At 41.4% G+C, this 27,948-nt stretch overlaps 2 protein-coding genes across 3 annotated transcripts in view; one reads left to right on the forward strand and one right to left on the reverse strand.

The window, feature by feature from the left end:
- The first annotated feature begins 7,598 nt into the window (after nucleotides 1-7,598).
- Nucleotides 7,599-18,390, forward strand: SLC24A5 (solute carrier family 24 member 5). 2 transcript variants are annotated; one of them, XM_075007073.1, is made up of 9 exons: nucleotides 7,599-8,252; nucleotides 8,894-9,073; nucleotides 10,994-11,077; nucleotides 11,187-11,290; nucleotides 11,574-11,674; nucleotides 13,189-13,472; nucleotides 14,077-14,283; nucleotides 17,593-17,694; nucleotides 18,062-18,390. In XM_075007073.1, exons 1-9 carry the CDS (start codon nucleotides 8,045-8,047, stop codon nucleotides 18,382-18,384), a joined length of 1,593 nt encoding a protein of 530 aa, XP_074863174.1. In that variant the 5' UTR covers nucleotides 7,599-8,044; the 3' UTR covers nucleotides 18,385-18,390. The 2 variants fall into 2 exon arrangements, with proteins under 2 accessions (XP_074863174.1, XP_074863175.1); XM_075007074.1 differs by having other exon boundaries at nucleotides 7,599-7,888.
- A 30-nt stretch (nucleotides 18,391-18,420) lies between these two features.
- Nucleotides 18,421-27,948, reverse strand: part of MYEF2 (myelin expression factor 2) — a 28,509-nt gene continuing 18,981 nt past the window's right edge. The window contains exons 15-18 of the mRNA XM_075007075.1: nucleotides 23,531-23,602; nucleotides 22,595-22,800; nucleotides 22,451-22,502; nucleotides 18,421-19,246 (exon numbers count right to left, since the gene is read on the reverse strand). Coding sequence (XP_074863176.1) covers nucleotides 19,083-19,246; nucleotides 22,451-22,502; nucleotides 22,595-22,800; nucleotides 23,531-23,602 — 494 coding nt within the window. The 3' untranslated portion in view covers nucleotides 18,421-19,082. The remainder of the gene's footprint in view (nucleotides 19,247-22,450; nucleotides 22,503-22,594; nucleotides 22,801-23,530; nucleotides 23,603-27,948) is intronic.

Genomic DNA, 27,948 nt, shown 5'->3' on the forward strand with positions numbered 1-27,948 from the left:
AAAAAATCAATCTCACAACAGATGCAGTGGCCCCAACTTGTCCTACCGTAGACACCTCACATCATTGATGATACTAGAATAATAAAAGATAATATAGCCTGATTGCAGAAGAAGTCAAAGCTCAGACAGGGGAGGATTTTAGAACTGGAAGACAAAAAAGAAGAGAAAGGAAAGAAGAGAGAATGGGGAGGACTGCAAAAGAAAGGAAAAAATGAAAGGAGCAGCCATGAATGAGCATTTTGTGGTTAGGGCAGTGGGTTAGGACTCAGGAGGTCTGGGTGCCATTCCAGGCTCTGTAACAGACTCTCTTTGGCTCAGATACAATCACACTGTGATTTGAGCAGGCCACATGTAAAACAGAACTCCTAATTCCTTACCTCATGTGGTTGCTCAGGTGCAGTACTGATGTACTGATGGCATCATGCTTATTATTCACTCATTCACAAGCTTTGGTAATATGAAAAGGGTCTCCCAGTCATCACTGAAACAGACAAGTTCTTCAATTCAGAACTCACAGCGCCCTATTAAATCAGTTAAATGAGATCCATCTACACTTTCTGACAATCCATGGATCCTAATAAAAACAAAAAGCAGTCAAGTAGCACTTGAAAGACTAGCAAAATAGTTTATTAGGGGAGCTTTCGTGGGACAGACCCACTTCTTCAGACCATATCCAGACCAAAACAGACTCAATATTTAATGGTCTGAAGAAGTGGGCCTGTCCCACGAACGCTCCCCTAATAAACTATTTTGCTAGTCTTTCAAGTGCTACTTGACTGCTTTTTGTTTTGATAGTGTATGGACTAGCACAGCTTACTCTCTGTTACTATTCAACATGGATCCTAATGTTATTGAGAAAGGATAAGGAGGAAGTCACAATTTGCCCTCTCTATTTCATTCCATTTCTGCATCGCTAACATCTGTACCAAATCCTCTATACTTACACTACAAACCCCAACAGGCACAGTTTTGTCAGTCAAAGACGAGATGAGGTGAGATCCCTGACAACAAAAAAAGCACAGCTTTGCAGGTACAGCTTGTTTCTGTTGGGATGGACGGACAAAAAGGCATAAGCTATAATGGCAAAAAAAGAGTTTTGTTGTACAACAGCCTCCATGCTAGGAGGACTGTAAGTATGCCAGTTATAGCTATACTGATAAAGCACTACGAGCAAACACCTGCTGTAAACTGGCTCTCTTTTCAATCTCTCCTGGGCTATGTCTACACTAGCCCAAATCTTCGAAATGGCCATGAAAATTACTAATTAGGCACTTAAATTACTAATTACTAATGAGGCACTTAAATACATATTCAGCACCTCATTAGCATGCCAGCAGCTGCGGCTCTTTGAAATTGCCGTGGCTAACTGCCGTGCTGCTCCTTTTCGAAAGGACCCCGGGAACTTTGAAATCCCCTTATACCTATCTGTTGATTTGCCAGTCACATGGGTCTTACATTTGCATCCAATCCCAGTGAAACTTTTCAACTCACATGGTTTGTCCCTCCTCAGACTTTGCCATGGGTCCTAGATCTTAAGCAGTAGCTTCTGTTGTTACTATTTATTTCATTCCATAAAGGCCGTGTCTACACTAGCCCAAAACTTCAAAATGGCCACACAAATACATATTCAGTGCCTCATTAGAATGCCAGCAGCCGCTGCACTTCAAAATTGATGCGGCTTGCCGCTGCGTGGCTCTTTTTCAAAAGGACCCCTGCAACTCAAAATCCCCTTATTCCTAACAGCAGATAGGAATAAGGGGATTTCAAAGTTGCCAAGGTCCTTCGAAAAGGAACCCTGTCTGGCTGAGCCGTGTCAATTTCAAAGTGCTGCGGCTGCCGGCATTCTAATGAGGTGCTGAATATGTATTTAAGCGCATCATTAGTAATCTTCGAAATGGCTAGTTGCATGGCCATTTCGAAGATTTGGGCTAGTGTAGACACAGCCTAGGAGAGACTGAAAAGAGCCATGCGCTGCAGCTGCCATTATGTTAATGAGGTGTTGCATATTCATTCCAGCACCTTATTCGCACATGAAAGGGGGGGTGCTAGTGTAGACATAGCCACAGTGACATATGTCTTGGAACTGTACATTTAAGAAAAATGGCAATCACCGTGAGAACTGGCCACACTCAAATCCTTCCCTATGAGGCAGAATATTAAAAAGATATCATCAGTCTATCTGGCTCCAGGAGACGAGCCATGCAATACTGACAGGAAGGAATAGCCTGTCAGACTACGGTGGCACATTTACCTTTCAAACTAAGGATAATACATTACGCTGTAGACTTATTTTAACTCTGAAATGCGGCAGTGTATCTTTTTAGGTGCTCAGGCAGCCCTCATTAAAATATTATCTGAACACCTAAGGGTAACAGAGACTGACAATTTATTCTGTGAAGCTATTTTTAGAGACTGGCATTTTTAAATAGATAATTACTCTAGCCAGGAAAGGGATTGCCTAAATAGCATGCACGAGCACACAACGGGGACCCTGCAAAATGAGCAGCCTGAATCTCTCCAGCATTGACTCCTGCTGCAGCTGCTTCACCTTTCCTCTGCAGCTTCTCTTTCTGTAAGAAGGGGAATAATGCTGCAGTGCTCTCAGGGTCCTGTTTTGAAGATTAAAACTGTTAGGTAAATGCTACACATTCGTTGGAAGTGTCTTGTTACAACAATGCAGGATGAGAGTGCGGTTAACATCTCACAGTAGCATAACCTCGGGGAAGCCTCTCTATAAACATAAATGGAAGAGCGGAACAAGCATTTAGGAGTCTGCAAAGTGCACATTTTTTATTCTACCTCCAATTCAGGGACCTAAATCTCAATTTTAATTTTAAAAGACTGTATGAGTTTCCAGCACTTTTCTTTGAAAATAAAAACTACAAAATTGTAAACTGAAAGAGAAATATTTATGATTATTAGAGCCAGGAGGCCTCAAGCAGTATTTGGCTGGGACAGAGGAAACCTGCTGTGATGCACCAGCAGACTGCTCTGATGCTGTTGGTCACCAGGCCAGCCCAAAGCCTGTGCTGGCGAAATAACAAGTCTTTAGGATTTTCTTAGGCAAGTTATCATAGGTACATGATAATGCTGTTCTAGAGCACACACGCCAATGAGAGCAGCAGATGTCATTTCAACTAATAAAAAATAGATACCATAACACAAAGTGAATAGAAAAAATCTTCTTTAAATACACTGATCTCCCATGAACAGTGGATACTAGAAAGCTGTATTACAGTATTAATTTAGTAACGGGTGGGCAATCAGCTTACCTTTATGGAAGAGATCCAGGGGATACTGTTAGAGACCTTGTGTAGGAAGATCCCCTTTTTGACCTACACAGAGGAAGCAGAAAATTACATAATTTAAACAGTGACCAGAAAGCACTCCAGAAAGTCCACTTCTGTTTGCCTCTGGTCAGAGTGCACTTATAGTGATAAACAGGAATCAGAAGAATATAGCTTTGTTTCCGTATAGCTTGATCTATCAGAGCCAAGATGATTTCCATCCCCACTCACTGTTTTTTTCTCTTCCTATCAGAGAAAGAGAAGAAAACATGTAAAGCTTTTGCCAAGATTTTTTAAAGTATCTAGTAATCTTGGATACACAATTCAACACAGCTTACAATGGTTGATCTTCAGAAGACACTGAGCAACCACTCTTTAAAATGCTTCACATTAATCATCCAAACTCATGAGCCATTGTTGAAATCTTGACCCTCATAACATACTCTTCTGGGAGAAAACAGTCATGCTGTTTTTAATATTAAAACAAAGAAATGCCAGAGACTGATACAACTATTCCGGCTGACTGAGCTGGTTCAAAATATTCTTTTAGTTGCCAGTCTCCACCTTGTCTTAATGTTTTGGAGACATAACCTCTTACTATGAATGGGGGGAAAAAATCACCCTGTCGTATTTTTGCAGTAGAGTTACTAAACACCTACCACATCTTGTACATACTACACGGTGGTTAATCATGCATTCACTAAGAAGCATGGGAATAAGGAGCAATACACAAAGGATTAGGATGCAATGAAGCAAAATAATATTTTTCAGCTTGTGAAAGAAATAAGCCCAAGTATCTAAATGTGAGTGATCATTAGCTCTACTCCTAAGAAACAGCTAGTTACAATGTTAGCACTTTATAATGTCATTTCACATAACTGGATAGTAAATACTTATGGAAACTAAGTTTATAGATTGATTCGTTAGAAACCTACCTCGTGGCTTTTCCCTTGGAGTGGCCAATAATGGTTTTGTGGAACCTATTAAAAGACACTTTTAAGCAAGAAAGCTCAGTCAGAATAAATGGTCGATTTTCAGAATGCAGAGATAACTAGTTGTGTCCCCCGGGGTCACCAGTGGGATCAATCCTATTCAACACATTTATAAATTATTTGGAGATAGGGGTAAACAAGGAGGTTGCAAAATTTGCAGACGATAACAAAACCACTCAAGATATTTAAGTCCAAACCAAACTCTAAAGAGGTTCAAAAGGCTCTCACAAAACTAGACAACTGGGTAACAAAATGGCAGATGAATTTTAATGTTGATAAATGCAAAGTAATGCGTATTGGAAAACATAATTCCAACTATGCATATAAAATGATGGAAACCACATTAGCTCTATCACTCAAGAGAGAGCTTGGAGTCATCGTGTACAGTACTCGGGAAATAGCCACTCAATGTGCAGCAGCAGTTAAAAAAGAAAACAGAATGTTAGGAATCATTATGAAAAGGACAGAAATAGTAAATATTTTATTACCTCTATATAAATCCATGATATGCCCACATCTTGAATACTACATGCAGATTTGGTCACCTTATCTCAAAAAGGTATTTTAGGGGTATGCAATGGTTACCATATCAGAAGAGAAATAAGACTGGGACTTAATCTGGAAAAGAGACAACTACAGGGGGATATGAGAGAGGTCTATAAAATCATGAATGATTTGAAAAAGGTCACTAAAAAGTTCTTTACTCCTTCCCATATCTTAAGAAACAGGAGTCACTAAATGAAATTAATAGTTAGCAGGTTTAAAACAAACAAAAGTACTTCTTCGCACAATGCACAGTCAACCTGTGGAACTCCCAGCCCCTGCCAGAGGATTTTGTGAAGTCCAATACTACAACTGAGTTCATAAAACAGCTAGTTAAATTCATGGAGGATATGTCCATCAGTGGCTATTAGCCAGGATGGGCAGGAATGGTGTCCCTAGTCTTTGTTTGTCAGAAGCTAGGAATGGGTGAAAGAAGATGGAACACTTGATGATTATCTGTTCTGTTCATTCCCTCTGGGGCATCTGAAATTGGCCACTATCAAAATACAGGATACTGACCTAGAGGGAACTTTGGTCTGACCCAATATGACTATTCTTATGCTCTTAGTTAATCTTCAACTACAAACCTGACTTTATTGTTGAAAGGTCATTAAACAAAGGGTGGAAACAAGTTTGGGTTGCTGGCTCTGAAGCAGTGACCTATGTGGTTGGTCTCACTGTAATTCTCGCCAAATAATTCATTTGATGGATACAGAAGTCCTCTTCCATATCACTCAGACTGGGAACTCTGGCCCATTCCAGTGGGACTAAACGTTATTGATGCAGTAGTGGTGCAAAGAAGATAAGTACCAGAGAGGTAGCTGAGTTAGTCTGTATCTTCAAAAACAAGAAGTCCTGTGGCTCCTTATATTTTGGAGCATAAGCTTTTGTGGGCAAAGACCCACTTCATCAGAGCTATGAGTCATAAGCTTATGTTCCACAATGTTAGTCTGTAAGGTGCCACAGGACTTCTTGTTGCAGGGAAGACAGTCATATTGGAATGAGCACTGCCTACATTAAATCTCTTCCTCATCTCAACAGACTGTCTAAGCAGCTTGCACCAGCACAACACTGGTGATGGCCAACATGACACTTGCTTTTTCCACAGCTGTAGAAAGACCAGTTAGTAATAATGGCTGGAGGATGCAGGTCCCCTCCTCCAGCAGAGGCTTGAGTTGCTGAAGACCCACATGTGGGTCTAGCCCAACCAGCCCACATAAATGTCTATGAACTGCTCCCATGGTCCAAGAGGGCCTGTAGCACAACGTAGTGGTAGCCCTCCATGTTATTATGGACTGCGCTGTGGTCCAGGGCATGGATGGCAATATATGTGCCATTGATGGCACCAAAGCAGTGTGGGAAGCCACGGGCGATGAACCTGGTGACAGCTGCATCCAGGTCCCCAGTGCAGAAGACCCTCCAGAGCAGCTGCGCATCGATCATCATCACGACCTGCCGGGGACAAGAATGAACACATTTGTGAGTGTGTGAAGGGGTGCCCCTGCCTCCAGCAGGCTCCCCTCTCTCCTTCAGGCTCTCTGCTCCCCTCCCATGAACCCTCTGGGGCCCCCTCCCCCACCCCTCTGGCAGCAGGCCTGTGGCGGGGGGCATCATGGTCCCCAAGGGCTAGGGCTAGGTCTCCCCGCCCCTGCCCAGCCTGCCCCTCGTCCCCGAGGGTTCCCCTTTCCAAGAGCCCTTCCCTGTGCCAGGCCAGTGAGTTGAGGGTGCCTTATCTCCAGGAGGACAGCCCCAACAGTTGACTTGCCCGCCCTGAATTGCTGCCCCATGGAATGGTAGTTGTCCAGAGTGGCCAGCTTCCACATATGGATGGCTAAGGGTTTGAGGGACAGGGCAGGCTGCATGTGGGTGTCCTGGTGTCAGGGGGGTGGAAGTGAGCCAGGTGCAGAGCTCCAGAAACATCTCCTCCTGCATGCAAAAATTCTGGAGCCACTGCATGTCATCCTACTCACCCATCACCAGCCAGTCCCACCAATCAGAACTGGTTGGGTAGCCTGAGATCAGAGATGCCTGATCTCCTGTGGGGAGGGGAACTGGAGCCAGCCAGGGCCCTAGTGGGTTGGGCTCCTTAGCCCTGGTGATCCATCTGTCCCACTGGATGAGCTGGAGGGTGGCCGCTATGATGGCAACCAGCTGCCCGACCAGGGCATGGATGCAATGCTGGAACTGCTGTAGGTCCATAACTATGAGCTAGCAGCTTGTGGTGCCTGCACTGGTTCTGCTTTGCTTTGGTCAGTTCCACGGGCCTCAGCGTGTGCGCAGGGAGTGGCTGGCTGCTTGGGAGAAGCCATTTAAGGGAGTGCGTAGCTGGAGCTCCCAAGAAGGGCTTACTGGCCATGCAACCCCAGCCATGGTGTTTCCTGTCCCGTTCTTCCAAAAGAGCGCCGGGGGCTGTGCAGCTGTTGTCTTTCAAAACAGCAGATCGATCTCTCAATCCGCTTTTTGTGTGTGGCCGTGATCGTTCCGAAGAAGTTGTTTGGGATGATCTCTTCCAAAAGAACTTCTTTCGAAGGACGGCTGTCATGTAAACATAGCCACAGTCAATGCTGTGCGAAACCAGCACGCTCCTCACTTCACGTCTGCCTCCCTTTAGTAACGGAGGTAAGAAAAAAAAAAACCTGCGCAAAAGGAAACCAGTGCAATGTGGTAACTCTGCGCCAGGACGACGGTAAACAAAACGTCACGTGGGCCACACATACGCACCAATGGGGGCCGCATGCGGCTCATGGGCTGCTCATCGCTAGGCTAAAGGCGCCAGTCTACAGCTGAACAGGACCTTGTGGGCCTGCAACCTGGTGCCTAGCCCAGAACCTCCGTCTGGGCTGCACTTGGCGTCCTGGTGCCCTTCGGTGGGGGCTGAGAGACCTGCGCCTCTGGCGGCCATGCTGGGAGCAGCGGCGAGAGAAGCCCAGCTCTGGCCCCTACAGGGGCAGCCTCGGCTAAGGGGACAAGCCCTGCCCTGAGGCCTGGCTCGTTGCCGAGCCAGCGGAGCAGCCTCGCAGCGGACCTAGCTGGGGTCCGGCGCGTCTCGCATTGGGCCCGCTCCCCGTACGGGCAACCCGGGGTCCGGGGCGACGGCGGCGGGAGGCCGAGCTCGGCTCTGGCGGCTTCGGGCCTGGCTGCAGCGGGAGGCGAGCTCCCCACCCCCCGCCTCCTCCTCGCTGCCGAGGCGCCCGGGGGAAGCGGCCCAAACCGCCCCCTCACATGATCCCGCCGGCCCCTAATCCCCTCTCCGCCTCCCGGCCGCGCAGTGCGGGGCTGAGGCCGGCCATGGCGGGAGGCCGCGTCTGGGGCTGGAACAAGCGGGCAAGAGGCGGCCGGGCAGCTGCCCTCCTGCTGCTCCTCAGCGCTCTGGCCCCAGTACCCCTGGCGCGCGGGGGCGCTACCGCCCAGCGGCTGCGCGGCGCCACAGGTAGGCGGGCGCGGGAGGGGACCCGCAGGGATGCTGCCCTGGAGCGACGGGACCCGCCCGCGCGCGCCAGCCAGGTGGGACGAGCTGGGACTCGGCTGGTCACGGCAGCGGCGCTGCTGGAGGCTATTCCAGCGAGTGCCTGGGTTGGGTTTTCCCTCCGCGGCGGGCTGCGAGGAAGCCGTTCGGCTCTTTGGTCCGGGCGGGCCCAGCCTGAGCTGTCTGATTGGAAAACGTCTTCGGTTGTTTAAGGAGCTCTGCGGCCACACTCGGGACCCACACCCGTTTCCTGCCTCTGGGGAGTCGAAGTCGGGGTCAGACAGATTTGTACAGAAAATCGCGGCGGGTGCTTTAAAATCGGTTGCTATAGAAAGGGGAAAGTGGAGCTCAAAGGCTTGGAGAGCCTCTTGCGTTAGCGAAGGCTGCACTGGTTTTGTTTTCTGGAGTGAAACTCTGCCGGCATCCCTCCCTTATGTGTAATGTATTGCATCAGTTTGCAGCCAGGGTCTTCCAAACGTTAAGAACAGCTCACACCCTCAATTCCACCTAGACAGAATTCCACTGAAGGAAGACACCCTCACACGTTTTATAATTGGGGGAAGATGACTGATAACAGCCATAAGACCTTTCTATTCTCGTTTTAGAAAACGAAACACAATGCATTCCTTCACCCTCGTCAGAATTTCCTGATGGATTTTTTACACGACGAGAGAGAGAAGATGGAGGGATCATCATCTATTTCATAATTATTCTTTACATGTTTATGGCTGTATCCATTGTATGTGATGATTATTTCCTTCCTTCTCTAGAGATCATTAGTGAATGTAAGTTATTTTTAAGTCCCAGAAATAATTTCTGAAACATTTAACAGCTATTGGCAAGATTATTCTCTTGGCAGAGTTTCACGATGAGTGCAACTCACAAATAAGGGCAGAACGTTCAATGTTCATTATCTAGCTGTTGGGAAACAGTGTACAGGGAAAGCAGCTTAAGGCTGGTAAATTCCAGGAGTGTAGGAGATGTGATATTGACATCTAAACACTAAAGAAAAATATGGTAAATAAAGTGATTAAAAATAAAAGTACCAGATGTTCTAGATCAGATAGATAAACTTTTCTACCAAAACCAGCGTCCTGGGAAAAGCTAACAAAACACACACACACAAGTATCAATAGGGCTTCCTCAAGTATGCATCACAGAGATGAATTGGAGTGTTTGGAAAAGACACACAGAATTACAGTATTAAAAGATTCCTTATAGTGGAAGACTCAATTCCATATAGTTAAATTTTATCAAACGGTGTTACAGAATGATTTGCTATATGGAGAACAAAAATAATCAATTTAGCAAGCAAAGCATAACTACCTAATGGTAGGAAGCTGAATCTTGACAAATTAGACTCTAAACAAAAGCACACATTTACCCTGGGTTGCAGGGGAGTGTCCATCAAGACATTTTTTAATCAAGATACAGGTCTGCTCTATTCAAAGAGGAGTTAATTCAGGGAAGTCCTAAGGCTGGTGTTACACACGTCAGACTAGATGATCAACAGTCCTTTCTGACTTTATCATCCTACATGCAGCAGGACAGAAGTGCAACATGCACAAATTTACTGTCCCTCAGCTAGGAGATACCTACTGCAGATAAGTGCCTATATTCTAAGGTGCAAGGTGCATTAGAAATTTACTTAATACCTTTGTTCCCTTCACTGCTTAAGATGATTTTAACTTGTTAGCCTCATCAATAATTTACCTAATAAACCTTACAATTTCCAAGAGCATCAAGGCAGAACAGGGGTATTCTTTTAGTAAACACCTGTACTAGTGGGAACAATTGGAGTTTTGCAATAGTATACATTTAACTTTAATGTTTCCTTCATCCCAATACAATGTGGTTTAAAACCAAAAATTGTTCATCTTTAAGACAGACAATGGCTGGATAAAATGCCCAATCCTGAATGGGCTGGACACTTCATATTTTGTTAGGTTGCAGGAGAGTTGAAGATGCTTTAACTAAAGCTATGTCTATACAACTACTTATATCAGCAAAACCTCTGTTGCTCAGGGATGTGAAACAGCACCCGAAGACATATTTAGCTGACAAAAGTGATAATGTGCATACCACTATATTGACAGGAGAGTGTGGGGTGGTGCTTTTATTAAATGACCAGGAGAACTCTATCCCCTCTGGCATAGAGTGGCCTGACAGTAGCACAGCTGTCAGTAAAATTGTGCCACTAAGCTCACTAGTGTAGACATGGCCTAACCCTGACCCAATATATCTATGAAGTAAGTGGTGCTAAACCCATTTTACAAATGGATTGGACATGTGAAGCAGGAATTAATTTTCAGCTATATGCTTCACTGAGTTCTTGATGCTGGACTTCAGGAGCAGTTTTTCTATTACTATGAGGAAAACAGCTGAGTGAATTTTGATTTAAATCTGATTAAATTTTTCAACGCCCAATAAAGGCCCCAATATTACAAGTTTATAAATCTTGTGCACTTTTCTATAAAGCAAAAACAATTGAACACTTAAGCCACCAATCTTTAGAAATTTTTTTTTTAAATATAAACATTCATGTTTGGTACTCAACCAAAAGAACTTCAAGCATCTGCATTACATCTTATTCTATAAGTCATACATGAATTTTCTTCTGCTAAGAATGTAAGGAGCTGGTTTTTACACAGTGGTAATACGTGGACTTGTAACTTTTAATAGTAATCATTTTATTCCATCCTCAGCCCTTGGCCTCTCTCAGGATGTTGCTGGAGCAACTTTTATGGCAGCTGGTAGTTCTGCTCCTGAACTGGTCACTGCATTTCTAGGTAAAACGGACAATTGTTTAAGAATTCAGAATATTTAGCCTCTCCTCTGCATCACCCCAGAAACAAAAACTGCAGAAACTAACTACATTAAGGATTGTTTTGATTACAGGGGTGTTTGTGACAAAGGGAGACATTGGAATCAGCACCATCCTCGGATCTGCAATCTATAACCTTCTTGGTATCTGTGCAGCTTGTGGATTGTTATCTAGCATGGTATGTAAAACAATAATAGTTCTTAACTCGTTAGATCCAAATGATCATAACGTTCCATGATTTACTGACAAAAGCCACAAACCAAGTTTAGTGTGATAATAGTTCAGTTTATTACTCAGTAGCAAAACAGCGTGTAATCAATCAGAAGACAATTCCCCAATAAATGTAAAAAACCCACCAATTACTTTTGAGTTAATATATCAATACAGAAACATTAAGGCAGCATGTACAGCACTTGGTAAAAAGTACAGCAGATCTGAAAAGGTAAATTTGTGTCCTACAGGCTTCGAGGCTGTCTTGTTGGCCACTGTTCAGAGACAGTCTGGCATATGCAATTAGTGCAGCAGCAGTCTTTGCAGTGATATATGACAGCAGAATTTACTGGTAAGTGCACAGTGTGTTAAATTCATGTTGACTAGAAATTAGTAAGTCAAAGTCAAAGTATCATTTTTTCCACCAAGCATTAACATCAACTATCCCAGTCTGAAATTCATCAAATTGTACACAGACAAAAATGAATATCGTTGGCTCTAATAATTTTATATTGAATCCGGTGTTCATGAAGGCTGCTGCATTAGCTATGCTGTAGATTTCTACTTATCAGCCTCAAACACCATATGCTTTCTTACACCGCACTTCATACCTGTGTCGGTGTGTGCTTCCCTGCAAAACCATTAGTTTTCATAGTTACTCATTAACCTCTTTTTTGTGCACCTATGAGACAGTTGTCCACTATCAAATGGACCGAGATTCATATTAACTGCTGAATTATCAGGTGTTAACCATTTTCAGACAATATTGACCTCAGCTGGATTTGAATCTATGAAGGGAGGCTTTAGTCTTTAATTATCAATTTCCCAGATCATTCAGTCTCCACCACTTTTCTTCCTTCCCACAGAAATTAGCCTACAATATGCACGTAATCTGAATTTTTCAGGTTTTTATGTGGGAAATAGAAGCACCTGCTAGCTATCGTTATCCCACGTTCATTATTAAAACCATCTTCAAAGACCATTAAAATCCTCCACATTTTTATGAACAGTTTATCAAGTGGGCTCAGTTCTATTATAAGAGAGAGAAAACCATCTAATTCAGTGAAGTTGCCCCCATTGGCAGGAAGGGATCTAGCCCAGGTTCGCCTCTATAACAGTAAGTTCCTCTGTGTAGCTTTCAGTGAATTAGCTAAACCTAGAAATAGAGCTCTGAAGTTTCTGTCTTCTACCACAGTGCTTAGACCATGCCTCTGATTGGTTAGCACCGTAGGACTCAATATAGCAAGTTGAACCTCTCTAGTCCACCACACGCTCATCTAGCAACATCCATAATCTGGCATGATTTTAGTTCTCTGGGCGGCCACTAGTGTTCTGTATTCAAATGTTCTGTACTGTTACTTAAATGTAATTTACCCCTAAATGTCCTCCAAGAGCCCACTAACCAGTGGAAGGCTTGGTAATGTTCGAGACATTACTGACTTCCCATTGTTTGGCAAATTCTCTCATCTGGTGCCAATCAGATCCGAAGGGTGGTGGATTAAAGGTTCAACCTGTATTTACTTATGCTACAGTCTCAAACAACTGCTCATATTTTCAGAAGTGTTTGTGGGATTGGGGCAATATCTGTTAATTGAAATGCTGTAAAATAAGGAGAAACATTAGTGTCCTTTATGGTATCTCTTTACTACATGTCTTGGTTTAAAAAAAAAAAAAAAAAAGAAAAAATCAAATATTTCCCCAACGCAGAGTATCAAGAGATTTTTGTTGCCAGTTGTTTTCCTTCTGCCACCAAGCCAATTCATTGTCTTATTAGGGGGCAGTCATTTAAGTATTACTTAACTAAACAGCTTATGAAATTCTTTAAAAATAACTGAAGATAAGACTAGTTGGTTTCTTTTATTTTAGGTATGAAGGGGCTGCCCTGCTGTTGATTTATGGGTTATACATTCTGGTGCTGTGCTTTGATATTAAAATTAATCAGTATATTATGAAGAAATTTAGTCCCTGCTGTACCTGTTTTGCCACTGTTATGGAAGGAAACACTGAACAAGAGCCATTATTTGGCTGGAAGGAAGAATGTGAACCACTAATTCGTCGACAATCAAGAAAAGATAGTGGAATTTTTCATGACAACTCTGACTACTCACAGCTTTCTATAAGTTTACATGGGCTTGATGAACTTTCTGAAGGTATTAATGCAGCCTCTGCCAGTCTGCATGTGTGTGTAATGGGGGAAAAGGGGGACTAGATTCAATAAATTGTAAAGCTAACTTCAAATGATTTAGACTGTGAAAGAACTCTAGTTGAGTTTAATATACTACTGTTTCTTCTTGTATTCTGACCTTTTGCAAAATCAAACACACAGAGCTGGTTATACAAGATTATCCAGTGGAAGAATGCCGGAGCAGTCATTCATTTGAGCCATAACAGAACTATGAATAATGGGTAGAGTTAACTCGCCTGGAGATTCTTTGAACTGAGTATTTGAAACTTCTCAGTGGCTCAGCTAACATATCTTTCCTTTGATATAACTGCCACCCGCACTAAAACTGAGATACTGGTATTCTGTGAAAAGGGCAGTTTTATAGCCCCAGAAGAGAGATTATAAAATGGCATAGTGTTTGAGGCAGAAATTTAAAAAAAGAAAATGACAAAAAGGAAAACTTTGAGAATGTATTTTTGTATGCTCTTGCCTGTCACTCTTACAAGTAGAGTCAGGTTATCAGATTATGCACAAACATTGTTTCATTACAGGGATAGTTTTAAAATGATTTACCTTTTAATCTCCAACAGATCCTCCAAACGTCTTCAGCATCCCTGAAGCAGATTTGAAAAGAATCCTCTGGGTGTTATCTCTTCCTATAATTATGCTACTCTATTTGACCACCCCAGACTGCAGAAGACAGTTTTGGAAAAACTGGTTCATGGTGACATTTTTCATGTCAGCTGTGTGGATTTCTGCATTTACATACATCCTTGTATGGATGGTAACAATAGTGGGTATGTACTTTACTTGCTGCTGTATTATCTCAACTGACTCAAACCATGAGGAATAAAAGATTGTTCTTCTATAAATACTTTGTTTCCACACTCAGGGAACTTCTGAAAAAGCTTAACCTCATATTGCGTGTTCATAGCACAAGGTTTTCCCTCCCTCCCCTGCCCCAAAGATGTTGGCACAATAAAAATTTAGCCGTTGCTCTTTTCAAAAGGGCGAGATCAGATCTACCTGAAGACTCCATTGAGAAGTTTTCATAGTTAACATTTTTCCACAGTGAGCTATTTCCCCAGAAGGATATTTTCTGGGGATTGAGCTTGCTTGTACCAGTATGCTGCACCGTCGGTCTTCCCCATGTAGGTGCTGAGCATCTGCTTATTTGGCTATTTAATAGCGAATGCATTTAACCTAAATAAGCTTCATTACTCACCACACAGTTGTCTAAACAGTATTATGAGTATAGCATTATTTTAAACCAATTCCCCAGGCAGGTATGAAAATTACCAAATTTATCTGCCAAGCCTGGAAGTGAAAGGTTCAGTTCCCTTCATACAAGAGCAGTTATCCCTAAATCTTTATATGCCATTTCACTGCATGCATCAATTAGGAGGTTTAGATCAATAACATCATTTAAAATACTAGAATCAATTCATTTCTTTAAATGACCAATAAAAGTTATTAAAGTTTGGGTTTGCCTTTTCGTGCTGCTCTGAGGAGGAAGGTTTGAATTGTGTGGTTCAGTCAACCCTTTAAAAGCATGCATGTCTAACAAACTCAGGGAGAATGAGAATATATACTAACAGCCTCATGAACTCACATTTTAAGAGAAGGGGCAGAAGTGTTAAATCTCTGATGAAGTCATCCCATCTCCTCAGTGTTTTAGCAATTGGAGTTAAATAGATGCAAAAGCCAAAAAATACTTTGGAATGCTAACTAAACTGTTTTTCCCTTTCAGCTGCCCCACTTTGAGTCACAGGTCATATTCTCCAGTCATAGCTTTAAAAGTACATACAAAATATCTAATGTTAAGAATAAGATGGAAAGAGAAACTCTCCAAACTTCGTCTGAAACAGCAAGCTCACGTATGCACGTGTTGGGGTTATAACCCTTACACTTCTCTGTAGCTCATTTTACATCTGCCCATGTAGTCTACTTATTCAACATCTAAAATGTGTTTCAAATTAAGATTAACTGAACTTCTTAAATAAGAAAAGCAACCGTGCCACCAAAGGCTTGTGTAGTTTGAGAAAACAACTAGATGCCAAATGGCTGAGTGTGCTGACGGTGGTCATTCTGCACCTATTACACATTCACTCATTTATAACAACACGTCATACTCATGAGGTAAAAGCAGGCATGTACTGTATTAATTTAGGAATCTGAACATTTTTCCCATATTGCAAGTGAGAGCGATTGCTGGTCTGCTAGTTTGGCATGTCCACTTTCAGACTGTCAAGGCTCTAAGTTTCAGACAGGACAGAGCGCTAATCTACTTTGAAAAGTAATTTAAAAATGGTATTGGGAGATCTGTATCTCTGTTTTTGAAGTAAATTTGTTCTAGCTACAAAACAAATTTGCAAGCCCTGCATTCTCTTCTTTCCATTAAACAGCTTTTGTAGAGGTAATACAGTACACCAGTGCTGCTTCTTGACTTTTTTCAGGTTTCATGTACTGAATTCTGGTGCACACAAAGAGTAAGAATCTAGAATATTTCCTATTTGTATGTATTAGTCTCATCGTTACATAGGCATTTTCAGACAAGATCAGCACTTTAACTAGAAAGTTCTAAACCTACATAGTGAGGAAAGATGAGATTCACATCTATATATGTTAACATCTTACCTTCTAAGGCTACAAGCTAACACTTTGAACCATAGGCTAAAAAAAGTCATGCTTCAGGTCTCTCATCATGCCCGTTACTTTGTGACTTTCTTGGATTACAAACTGACTTTCTTCCTACACTGATTCCTTAATCTCGGGAAGGAGGCAGGGAGGGAAAGGTCGGACCATTGTAAACCCCAGATCAGAATAACTTTCAATTCCTTCTAACGGAGAAGCGTAAATTTAACATTCTGTTTTAAAGTTTTGCCTCTAATGGACCTAACCTATTATCTGGCACAAAGCTACAGTGCACCCAAGTTTATAGACAATCTACTGCATAGTCCATTCTAATAAAACTACTTGTTAGTGTTTGTCAAAACTCTTCGATTATGGCTGCAATGCCCACATCAAAAAATTTAGAGGTAGACAAGACACTTTACTGGAAAGTGAATTAAAATTAAAATTATCCATAAAAAAACCCAAGAGTTTAAACAGATCAAATCCTCCAGAGTTTCTCCCAAGTTTTATGAATACTTCAGAAGAAACAAATGGAGACAACTGTGATAGTAAAATCAAAATTACAGGCTAGTCAGAGTTAGACCCAAAATACAGATTCAAATCCAAGTTAATCAGTTCTAGCTCTAAATTTTACTTAAGCAACTGAAGCATAAAGATGAAGATTAGGAATTAAGGCACTGTTAAAGTATTGATGGCTTCTAGTGAGGAAGAAAGTAGTGTACTGGTACTGATGATAATGTGAGAAAACTAGCATTTACCTGTAGAAAACATAGGTGTCTAAATCATTAGAAGTGTTGCAATTATATTTTACTTAGTAGTCATGCTTAGAAAAATGCTCAGATTTGGAACATTATATTTTTCAACTGAAGTGAAGTTTCACAGCAATGAATTTGGGAAATACAGTAGTAAAGATTAAAGTTTTTTTATGAATCTCCCCAGGGAGTTCATGTGCTTTTTTCAAGAGCGAATGATTGGAGGGGTCACTGCTTCATGTGACTTCCAGAACTCATGTGATAAAATGCCGAAAGAACATGAGGGATTAGTCTTATTGCAGCAGTTCAAGAAAAGTGTCACCATTATCAGACATGTCAAACTTTCACTGTATCTTCAGGAAGTCAGTAACAGCCTTTTGACACCAGCTGAGTGATCGTGTTTATTTTCAAAGCTGAAAACAAATTCTACCCCATGATATCAATAGATTTGGTGCAATAAGACAGGTATTTGCTTGGTTAGTAAGTAACTGCTGCCTAGTTGGTTTAAAAAAAAAGTGTCAAGCTTTTAAGATTTCAGTGAATAAAGTAAAGCTATCCTGAATGCTTACTGGCTCCCATGGACTCCTTTTAGAATATCAATCCTTCTTTTCTCTGATAGGTACAGGTCCATGGCAGTTTCCTTTTTTCTGGTAAGCACAAATCCCTAGCAAGAACAGCTATGAAATGTATTGTTACAGTTCCCTTGTTTATTCACTAAAGGTGATACCCTGGCAATTCCAGAAACAGTAATGGGCCTTACATTACTAGCAGCAGGAACAAGCATACCAGACACAGTTGCAAGCGTACTGGTGGCTAGAAAAGGTAAGATTTTCAGCAATCATGCTCACTCCATTAAGAACTAGTTCAAAGGGCATGGGCAGAGGGATCTCAACACAGATACTTTACTATATCTGAAAAGTTCATACAGCAAGTCAGAGCTCCTACTCTGAGTGTCTAAACATTCCTTAATATTAAATACTGAAGTTCATCTAAGTCTATTGTAACTTAGCCATCCAATATAAGTCTGATTTACTGTTGGACATGAATCATGGACTAGTATAAAAATGCAAGTTTAATTGTGTTCCATCATGACTAATTTCAATCTCAATATATATGCTTGTAGTTTAGGAAAATGCTTAAGAAGTCTTTTGATGATACAATAAATAAATGGGCATTTTTTGTTTTGCAGGAAAAGGAGATATGGCCATGTCTAACATTGTAGGATCTAATGTATTCGATATGCTGTGTTTGGGAGTACCTTGGTTTATAAGAACTGCCTTTGTAGATACAACTGCACCCATAGTAGTGAATAGCAGCAGTTTGACTTACACAGCTATTTCTCTTATTTGTTCCATTATTTTTATATTTCTGGCAGTTCACTTGAATGGCTGGAAGCTAGATAAAAAACTGGGAGCAATCTGTCTAGTAATGTACTTAATGTTTGCTATACTGTCAATTTTATATGAACTTGGGATCATAGGAAACAATCCTGTAAATGTCTGTGGTGGCTAGTTTTAGCCAATAACTGTATTGAGGAAGACACAAAACAATGAGAGAGGATCAATTTCTTCATTCAGTCAAATAAAAAAAAATCCAAAAACTCCCTTTGGGCTCTAAAACTTATTTACACAGACAGACATTCTAAATCATGGCATAAGTAATCTTAAAAAATAAAACATCACAACAGCCTAATTGGAGCCCTTTCTTTTAGAGTCAAGAATTACAGTGTGACTACAAATGCATTTGTAAAACCAAAATTCTGGAAGGGACCTCTAATTTTTTACATTACAATGTTAACACGAGCTGAGGGAAACTGAAACACTAAACAAATCCCACTATGCAATCTTGAGAACAGAGAAAATGGCTTATTTTATTAAAAACAGTATAACCATTCATTTAAACTGAATGACTAGAGACACTTGGCCTAATTTTCCAGAGGCACCAAGCATCCACACCTGCCACCCTCTTTAAGGGACCTGCACATGCTCAGTACCTCTGGAAAAAAAATCAGGCAAATTGTCCTTAAAAACCAAACATAGTAAGATTTAGTTAACAAGAACCACAGTATATTAAACACTATACTGTTAAAGGCTGGTGGGATTTAAAAGGTTGTTTTTACAGCTTTTGTAAGCATACAATGTTACTAAAAATGACTTACTAGGATACAGAAGCTAAACAGACAAAGGAATGTTCCTGAACATAGTTTTAAATTATGCATTGCGATCCAAGCGTACATCAATTTCTCTGCCATTGATTTTTATGCCGTTCATTATTCTACAGGCTTTTTCAGCAGATTCTGGTGAGTCAAACCTGACTGTTCCACAGCCTTTTGATTTTCCATTCTCCATTTTTATTTCAGCAAACATTACATGACCTGAATAAATAAGTTAAACAGCAGTTACTATAAAGGCTACATTGCATTATCAAGTTAGAGAACCAACGACTGACTAACGCAGAAAGCTATTTAAAAAAAAAAGGTTTTTTAGGAGGTAGCTAAGCTTAGATGTTGAAATACAAGTTAAAGAACACAACACTATAAAATGGACTAGCCAAGCATAGGCTTGCATCCATTTTACAGCAGACTGACACCTTAGATTGTCCCAAATATCAAATTAAACTGCTTTACATTTTTATAAAAAGATAATATTCTACTGCATTCAGGTAGTGTTTCCTTATTGAAAGGAAACAATTTGTCAAAACTGTAGGCAAGAATCACAGAATGAAAACATTCTGGTTAATTGTATTAACGGTCGTCCTCCCATACCAATATAGGATTTAAACATGCTTTTGCTTGAATTAATTTAGCTCACTTGCAAAAACAGAAGAATCTCATTACACTAAGACCAGTTTTGAAACCCTTGCACCCACAGTCCGAGCTATCAGCCAGTTTAAAGATTCTTGCAACCACAGGGTGATGAAAGACTTACCAGGTAATCTAGTCCATTGTACGTGGTACAGTAAAATAATCACAGTACATATCCGTGCTTTTTTATTTTGTAAAAAAGAGGAGCTGGTATGCAGCCATCTCCCTGCCCCCTCCTCATTCCACAGCTGAGACTGCCGAGTATGGGCACAAAAACGTGTGCCAGGTCAAATATAGTATAAGTTTAGCTACTGGTGGGACTATCAAAATAAGAATTAGATGGCTTTTCATGGGTGGACATTCCTTTATCCTCAATACAGTTTCTTTAGAAAGAACTAAGATTTTGGAAAACTAGTCATCTGGTTGTTTTCAGAAAGGCAGTTCGTAGTCTGCTACCCTTCTAGCCACAAACATAACACAGCAAAGCCACCAGGAGTAGATAAAACCTAAAACATAGGCCCCATATTTAAAAAGCTCACAATACAAGACTTGACTTTTCATAAAAAGACGAAACATTCAGGCTATGTCTAGATTATAGGGATTTGTTGACAGAAGCTTTGGTCAGAAGGTATCTTCCGACAAAACTTCTGTCGGCAGATCACAGCCAAACTGCCAGGAGGATCGCAAGAGCAATCCAGTCCGTCAGAGAGCAGCTGAACTGTCCAGCCACTCTGCCAGCAAAACAACCAACCGAAAGCACAGCAGACAGAGATGCCTGGTGTCCTGGAAGCCCTGTCTCTTGACAGAAGCTCCCTTCCCCAACATCTATATTGGCTCACTGTTGACAAAGGCATTCTTCCTCCTGGGGAGCGGAATAAGGCTGTCAACAAAAGTGCTGTATTCTGTCAATTTACCTTTGAGAGAAAATGCTGGGAATCTACATGCTCCACAGGTTTTGTTGGCAAAACTGCTGTTTGGCCAACAAAACCCTCTAGTTATCCCTCAGAGAGGGATATTCTTCTTATTTCCTTAATGACATCTACATGATACACAGATTTTGCTGAGTGTACTAAATCAACAGTTACTATATTAGCTGCTGTGAAGACTGTCAAAGAAAAGCAGATGCATTTTTAGAGCTCAGCAAAGTTAAATTTCAACAGAAATTGCATTGTTTAGAAACAGGCATATTGTAGGGACAGGCATAAACATACTTTTCAGTATAGCTTATTTCTGAAAGCTTATGAATAAAAAGCATTTGGATATAAGCACCTTTAGAACTGCATAGCTGCATCCATGCTAGACAGCTATAACAGCATAATTGGGTTACAAGCAGATACAGCTAAAGCAGTACAAACAACTGTATTTAAACAATCATTAAACAGATCTTATTTTCATACACATCCTTCATTCCCTCTTCCCCCTTATACTAACATCTGCAGGATTGCTTGTAAAGATTTTTCCATATTTTAAAGGATGCATCCTTCAGTGTTTACAAAAAGTTCTTCTAAGATGCAACATTACCAAGGTTACACAGGTAAAGATTATTAAGATTAAAGGAATGGGAAATATGTTCACTGCTGAATCTGGATTTGAGCAGGAACCATCTTTTGTTTTCTGTTTCTGTAACACTAAGTACAGTGGTGCCCTTATCCAGGGCTATGGGTTCTAGGCCACAGCAGTATAACTTGAAGATAGCCCAGAGGAAGAAAGTTTAGGTAGAAAAACAGCTGCAAGAGACTACAAAATACTTTATCTTACTGCACTCCTCCCAGTCCAAAACTGTCACAGAGGTTATAGGGTGGGGAAAAAAAAAAAAACCAAACAATCATCCCCACTCCCACAGCATCAAGTCTCAAAGCCTGGGTCAACTGCAAGGCTTGCATAAGATGGCTAAAAACGGCAGTGTAGATGTTTCCACCGAGACTGCAGCCCAGAGTCTGAGGTTCCCCCAATCCTCCTTTGTTTCAGAGGCCAAGCAGGAACAAATCTACTCTACTAGTTTTAGCCACGTAGTGCCAACCCAAGACAGTTTACCTGAGCTCTGAGGTTCACGGCTGCAGGTTTTCTGTGTTGTTTGTGCTGTGCAAATGTAGCCATAGCATCCCAGCAATGAACATCTTTGTGTGAAGTCAAAGGCAAGATACCTGCACCTTCATGTGCTTGGACAAAACATATGTACAGGTGCTATCAAACATGTACAGCACAAATGTTTATGAATGTCTATTCAATATCAGATGCTGAGAATTACTTCCTCCTTTTCTCGCACTCCCCCCAATGTAAAAAACTATTCTGCAAGCTAATTGGGTTCAAAGTTCTGAAAGTGAGTTTTCAAAGAGGAAACATGTCATCTGTCCCTACATCTAAGCCCTAAGATTCACCCGTTTCAGTGACAGGGCTATAACATCTTTCCAAATTACTGGCATAAATCAGTGCTATTTTGAAGACAGCAATCCTGCAGGTCTGCCATATACAAAGCCGAATAAAAGAGCAATAATGTTTTTATTCCTTTTAATAAACCATGATCCTCAGCCCGTACAAAAACCAGGCCCATCCATCTGCACAAAAACAAGTTGCCAGGGTAAATTTAATGTAGTAATTTTCCAGAAAATAGGGAAGGAAAGTAGGATAAGGCTGGCCAGACTACTCTTCAGGGAATTTAACATTTTGTCTAGGCAATAATCACATCTCACTATTCTTGTAAGAACAGACATTTGCTAAGCTCTGATTTTATGGCTTATGCAGAGCAACTACATTTGCAGCCTTCCATATACTTACCACATTGACTGAATTTCTCTTTCAGCTTCTGCCAGGTCAAGTCAAACGGAAGCTAGAATGAAAACAGGCATTAATATAGACAGACGGGGGGGGGGGGGGGGGGGGAGCGGAAAACCAGCTGGTTGTTCGAATTCACCTACTTACATTTCTGACAAATATCTGGTTGCCTTTAGAACCTCTCTCTCTCACACCACTTCCCATTGGGCCAGCCACAAATCCTCGATCCATATCGATGTTCCTGTCTAAGCCAGCTCCCATAGCTGGTCCAATTCGATCAAAACTGGAGCTCATACGGTCCATCCCCATTCCCATTCCTCCAGTCATACTATTCATACCACCCATTCCACCACCTACATAGAGAGAAAGAGAGTATCTTCAGCAGTAAGATACTAAGTAGCACATACAATACTACTGTATCGATTTAAAAAGCGTTCCCATGAGACCACAAGCCCCAAGGAACTGAAAAGTCAATGACGCCCAAGTGTCACTAATAACTCAGTCAGTGGACCAAAGTCTTAAAACCGGGCTAGTCTGAGTATTATGCTTGGTATAGTAAATCCAGGAAGACTGAACACAGTCTTCCCAGGCACAGAACATGGAGGTAAAGCAGACCCACTTCTGGGTATCTCCCCTCTGGCTGCAGGCAGGTTCACAGCTCTGCTGCCTTCAGAGCCCAACTTCCTGCAGCCAGGGGAGGTACCCAGAGATAGGTCTGATACCTCTTCAGAGAGTAGCTGTTCTTCTACTGTTTACTGTGCTCCAACTGCTAGTCCTCTGTGCTGGAGAGGAAGTAGAGCACAGAAAACAGTAGAATGTTCTTAGCCCTGCCACTCCCCTCCAGCACCTAGATTTCATAGGGAGAGGTCTTATTTCAGAGCCCATGAATTTAGTAGGGCCCCATATATAAGGGAAGCACCACTAGCAAAAGAGCTGCTCCACCTTCAAAAACAATTAGAATTACAATCACAACTTGGGATTACTACATGCCATTGACCTAGTATTCAACTAGAAAAAAATTTAAAAACTTCTGCTACATCTATACATTGGTTTCAAAAGAATGTAAGTGATCAGTCAACCTACTCATTCCAGATCCTACTGGGCCCATGCTAGAAGCTCCCATTCCTCCTGCAAAACCACCAACCATTGCACCACCTAAACAAGGAGGGAGGGGGGGGAAAAATCAAGTGATATAAGCCCAAACTATAGCTGTAAGTTAACAAAGCCAAACAATATTAACAACTACACTTGTTAATAATTAAAACAAAAACTATGTAAATACACCTATGATTCTTCTTTGGACTGGTTTCACCTGTGTGGATTAGATTGGTACCTTATCATGCAAGATGGGTGGGGGAAGCCTTTAAGTGACTTTGGTGGCCTCTAGCCCGTAGTTCTTTGTACACGTTTTAAAATGCTTTCAAAAGCTTCTTTCCAGGTAGAAAAGTCTTTTCTACAGACGAGCTATGATTAGGGAAAGCTAGATGGAATACAGAAAATGATCCTACAAGAAAACTGAATCAAGGCTAACAAGACCAACTTCTTGTGAAAAGTATAAGCTCCTGGAATTCCCACTACCAAATAATGCAACAAATACCTGGAGAATTACTTCATAGCTTTTGCTTCTCTCCCAAAGGAATTAAAGAAATTCAAATTAGTTACTTATTAAATACTCAAGTAAGGATTCAGTGGAGTACTGGGAAGTCTATAGTGAGTTAGACATGCTTTTAGGGAACAGTGCTAGAGATCTGGCTGGGGGGGCGGTCGGCACTGAATTCGTGAAACTCCGAAAACCTACAAGACAGAGACAGCAAGGGGCAAGTACTTATATTCCACCATTCTAGAATTTTATTATGATGGCTTTGGTACAGAATTCCACAGCACTGTAACTCCTGTCCCTATCCAGATTCCATAGTAAAACAGCTACATTCCCTTCCTTCCTGAATAAATCACAGTACCAATCAAACTGGTTGAAACTATGGTAGAGAACAGAATGAGCATGATATTTTGGGGAAGTCAATATGGCTTTTGCTGAAGAAAATAATACCTCACCAATCTATTAAAGTTCTTTGGAGATGTCAGGAAGAATGTGGACAAGGGTAATCCAGTGGAAACAATGCCCTTCACCAAAGGCTCTGAAGCAAAGTAATGAGTAAGAGGAAAGTTGCTCTTATTGATCAATAACTGGTTAAAAGCTCGTAAGCAAAAGAATATCAATAAAATATTCAAATTTCCACAGCAGAGAGAGGTAAATAGTGGGCTTCTACCAGAATCAATGCATAAACCAGTTCTGTTCAACATATTCATAAATGATCAAGAAAAAGGAACAAATAGCGAGAATGGTGAGCTTGCAACATTTGCAGGTGATACAAAATTACTCAGAATAGTTAAGTCCAAAGCTGACTGCAAAGCACTACAAAGGAATCTCACAAACTAGGTGATCCAGCAACAAAATGGCAGATGAAGTTCAACCATGATAAATGCAAAGCACATTGGAAAACAATCCCAACTATCCAGACAAAATGACGGAATACAAAGTAGCTGCTACCACATTCTATTCAATGACCACAGGTCATGGAATATATAAGCTCTGTGTACAGGAGCTGTCATAAAACCTAACAGTGTTAGGAACCATTAGGAAAGGAATGGATAAGACAGAGAAATGTCATAGGTGACACCAAATAAATCCATGGTATGCCCACACTTTGAAAGCTGCATGCAGTTCTGGTTGCCCAATCTTTAATATATTAAAAAAAACAACAAAAAAACACCCTGGAAAAAGCAAAGAAAAAGGACAACAAAAAGGATTACAACTACGAAACAGCTTCCACTTGAAGAGAGACTAAAAAGACTTGGACTAGTTAGCTTGGAATAGGGACAACTGAAGGTCTGAAGTTTTTTCGACAGAGCGCACATCCAGACTGCAGGACTCTTGAAAGAGATCTGCCTGTCAGAAGCATTCCGTTGACATCCCTGTACAGCTCGTTCCATAACAAAGAAGGGATGTTTCAACACAGGGGTGTTTTCTGACATTTGATCCCACGTGGACAGGCCAAATGTCAAAAAAAACTTCTCCAGACAGGCATATTTGCCTGTCTTTTGCCAACAGTTCCCCATAGTCTAGATGCAGCCAAGAGGAATAGGTCCATAAAATCATGAATGGTTTGCTAAATAACACTTTTTTCCCCTCTATTCACATAAACAGCCTGGGATCACCAAATGAAATAAAGAGTCAGTAAGTTTAAAAACTAACTTCATAAAGAACTCCTTCACACCCTCCACAGTTAGTTAATCCATGGAACTCATTGCCAACGTATGTTGTACAGACCAAAAGTACAGCTAGGTTAAAAAAAAATTAGATACGTTCATGGAGGATAGCTCCATCAATGGCTATTAGTCCAGATGATCACAGATACAACGCCATGCTCTAAGTGTCCCATAACATTTGACTGGTCAGCAGCTGTGACTGGACCACAGATCACTCAAACTACCTTATTATGTTCATTCCCTCTGAAGCATTCTTCACCAGCCACTGTTGGAAGACAGGATACCAGGCTAGGTGCACCATTGATCTGACCCAGTATGGCCATTTTTATGGAGCAATAACAAAGCACTATAATAAACCCAGGTCTTACAAGAAAAGCTGCTCAGGGCCAGCCCCAGAGATTTGTACTGCCAGATGGTGAGAAAGGCAGCACTACTGTCACAATAGATCTTGAGAGAGAAAACAACTGGGTAGTGTTCTCATGCCACCAAAACGCATGTCAACAAACTGATGAGTTGGTCATTCCAGAACTATCATCAACACAATCTTGGCTTTATCTGGTTATTTTATTACCCTTCATGAAATAGAAAGTACAAGTGTAAATGGTATGGACTAAAAGCAAGAACACAAACTTCCTGTTGACCACACTTCTTTATCTGCTGAAGAATCTTTCATGATCTGGGGTGTCTTGTTTGGTCTGTTTCTTTTGCCACAGTAAATCAGTGATTAAAGTGCCCAGACTGAACACTTTCTGAATATCCCAAGGTGGATATATTTTCTGCATAGTGAACCTCACGACATACACTTAGCTCAGCAGTTCAAAAGAAAGAGGACTGTTCTCCAAAACCCTAAACAGAGGGATGATCTCTTCCAGAGAAAGACCTTGTTTTCCCTTGGCAATTAACATATCCCCACCAGTGTTACCTGACCTCAAAATAAAGTGCTGATTCTGGCTGAGCTCATTCAATGCAAGCTGGTCTTTTCAACCCTCCTGTAGGTGGGTATCACAAGCTTTCTCTGGAGCAGAATATCTCCTTGAGTCAGATGGATGGATGGGCGGGCAAAATCCCCAAAATAAATCTTGTGTTTGAATCCTGCAGGAGCACCCTTTTAAATTGTTTTACCACAATGCAACGCATTGTTACTTGTAGAGGGGAAAAAACTATTTGATACTCATTGCTTTGCTTGAAAATGTCCTCCATCATAAGGAACTGGTTGCAGAGTTTGAAACCAGAGTATTAACTCCCAGCAGGATATAATAAAGACAAAATCTCAGCAGAGCTTAGACTGCTACAGAAATTGATCACGATTGCTGGGCAATATGCAGCACCTCATTAGCAATGACAGCCGAGCAAGTTTTGAAGCTGCTAATTTCCAAGTGCCAACCAGCAGTCTAGCTGCGCCGGTGCTTTGAAATGCACCCAACTTCGAAATTCCCTTACTGCCAATTAGTTTTGGTAGTAAGGGAATTTCGAAGTTGCGTGCATATTTCAAAGCACCCGCAGCTAGACTGCTGATCAGCACTTCAAAGTTAGCAGCTTTGAAATTTGCACGAATGCCATTATGCTAATGAGGCACTGCATATGCATGGTAGCACCTCATTTGCATTTTCTAATGCCCGTAATTTACATGCCCCTTCCAAACGGGAGGTGTATTGTGGCCACAGCCAAAACAATTCTCTGAAAGTGACACTAGTCTACACTGGCAAGGCACAAGAAAGCCTCACTCATTAATAATCCTAGATCCAAGAACACTTTCACTCTGGTCACAGCCTTAAATACACTTTCTAAATAAGCCAGTCATCTAGGTAGGTGATTTTATAGATCCTTTTCTACATGCAAGAATATTCTTGATATTGTGGGCAAGGGAGAGGGAAAAGCTTTTCACTTCAAACAAACCATCCTGAAATGCGTAAGTGTGACAATTCCCACTGATGTACCAGAGACCCATCTGCCTTAACTAAGAAGCCATCAGCCTCGATACTGAGACAGGAAGACATTATGGTCTTCTTGAGCTAAGCATAGCATAAATGAAATACCTATGATGTAAAGTCCTAATACTTTAATAAAAGAAAAAATAAGTTATAGGTCTTTTGGGATTATTTCAAGTTCTCACTAAGTGAGAATGCAATGCCAAAATACAATCAAGAGAAGCCGATAGCTTGGTATCCTCCCACCTACTTCCATTCTCTGCCCTGCTATGCTGCTCAGTTGTCCCTAAACAGTACTGGCCACAG

This window comes from Carettochelys insculpta, chromosome 12, assembly GCF_033958435.1.
Source record: "Carettochelys insculpta isolate YL-2023 chromosome 12, ASM3395843v1, whole genome shotgun sequence".
NCBI classification, from domain to species: Eukaryota; Metazoa; Chordata; order Testudines; family Carettochelyidae; genus Carettochelys; species Carettochelys insculpta.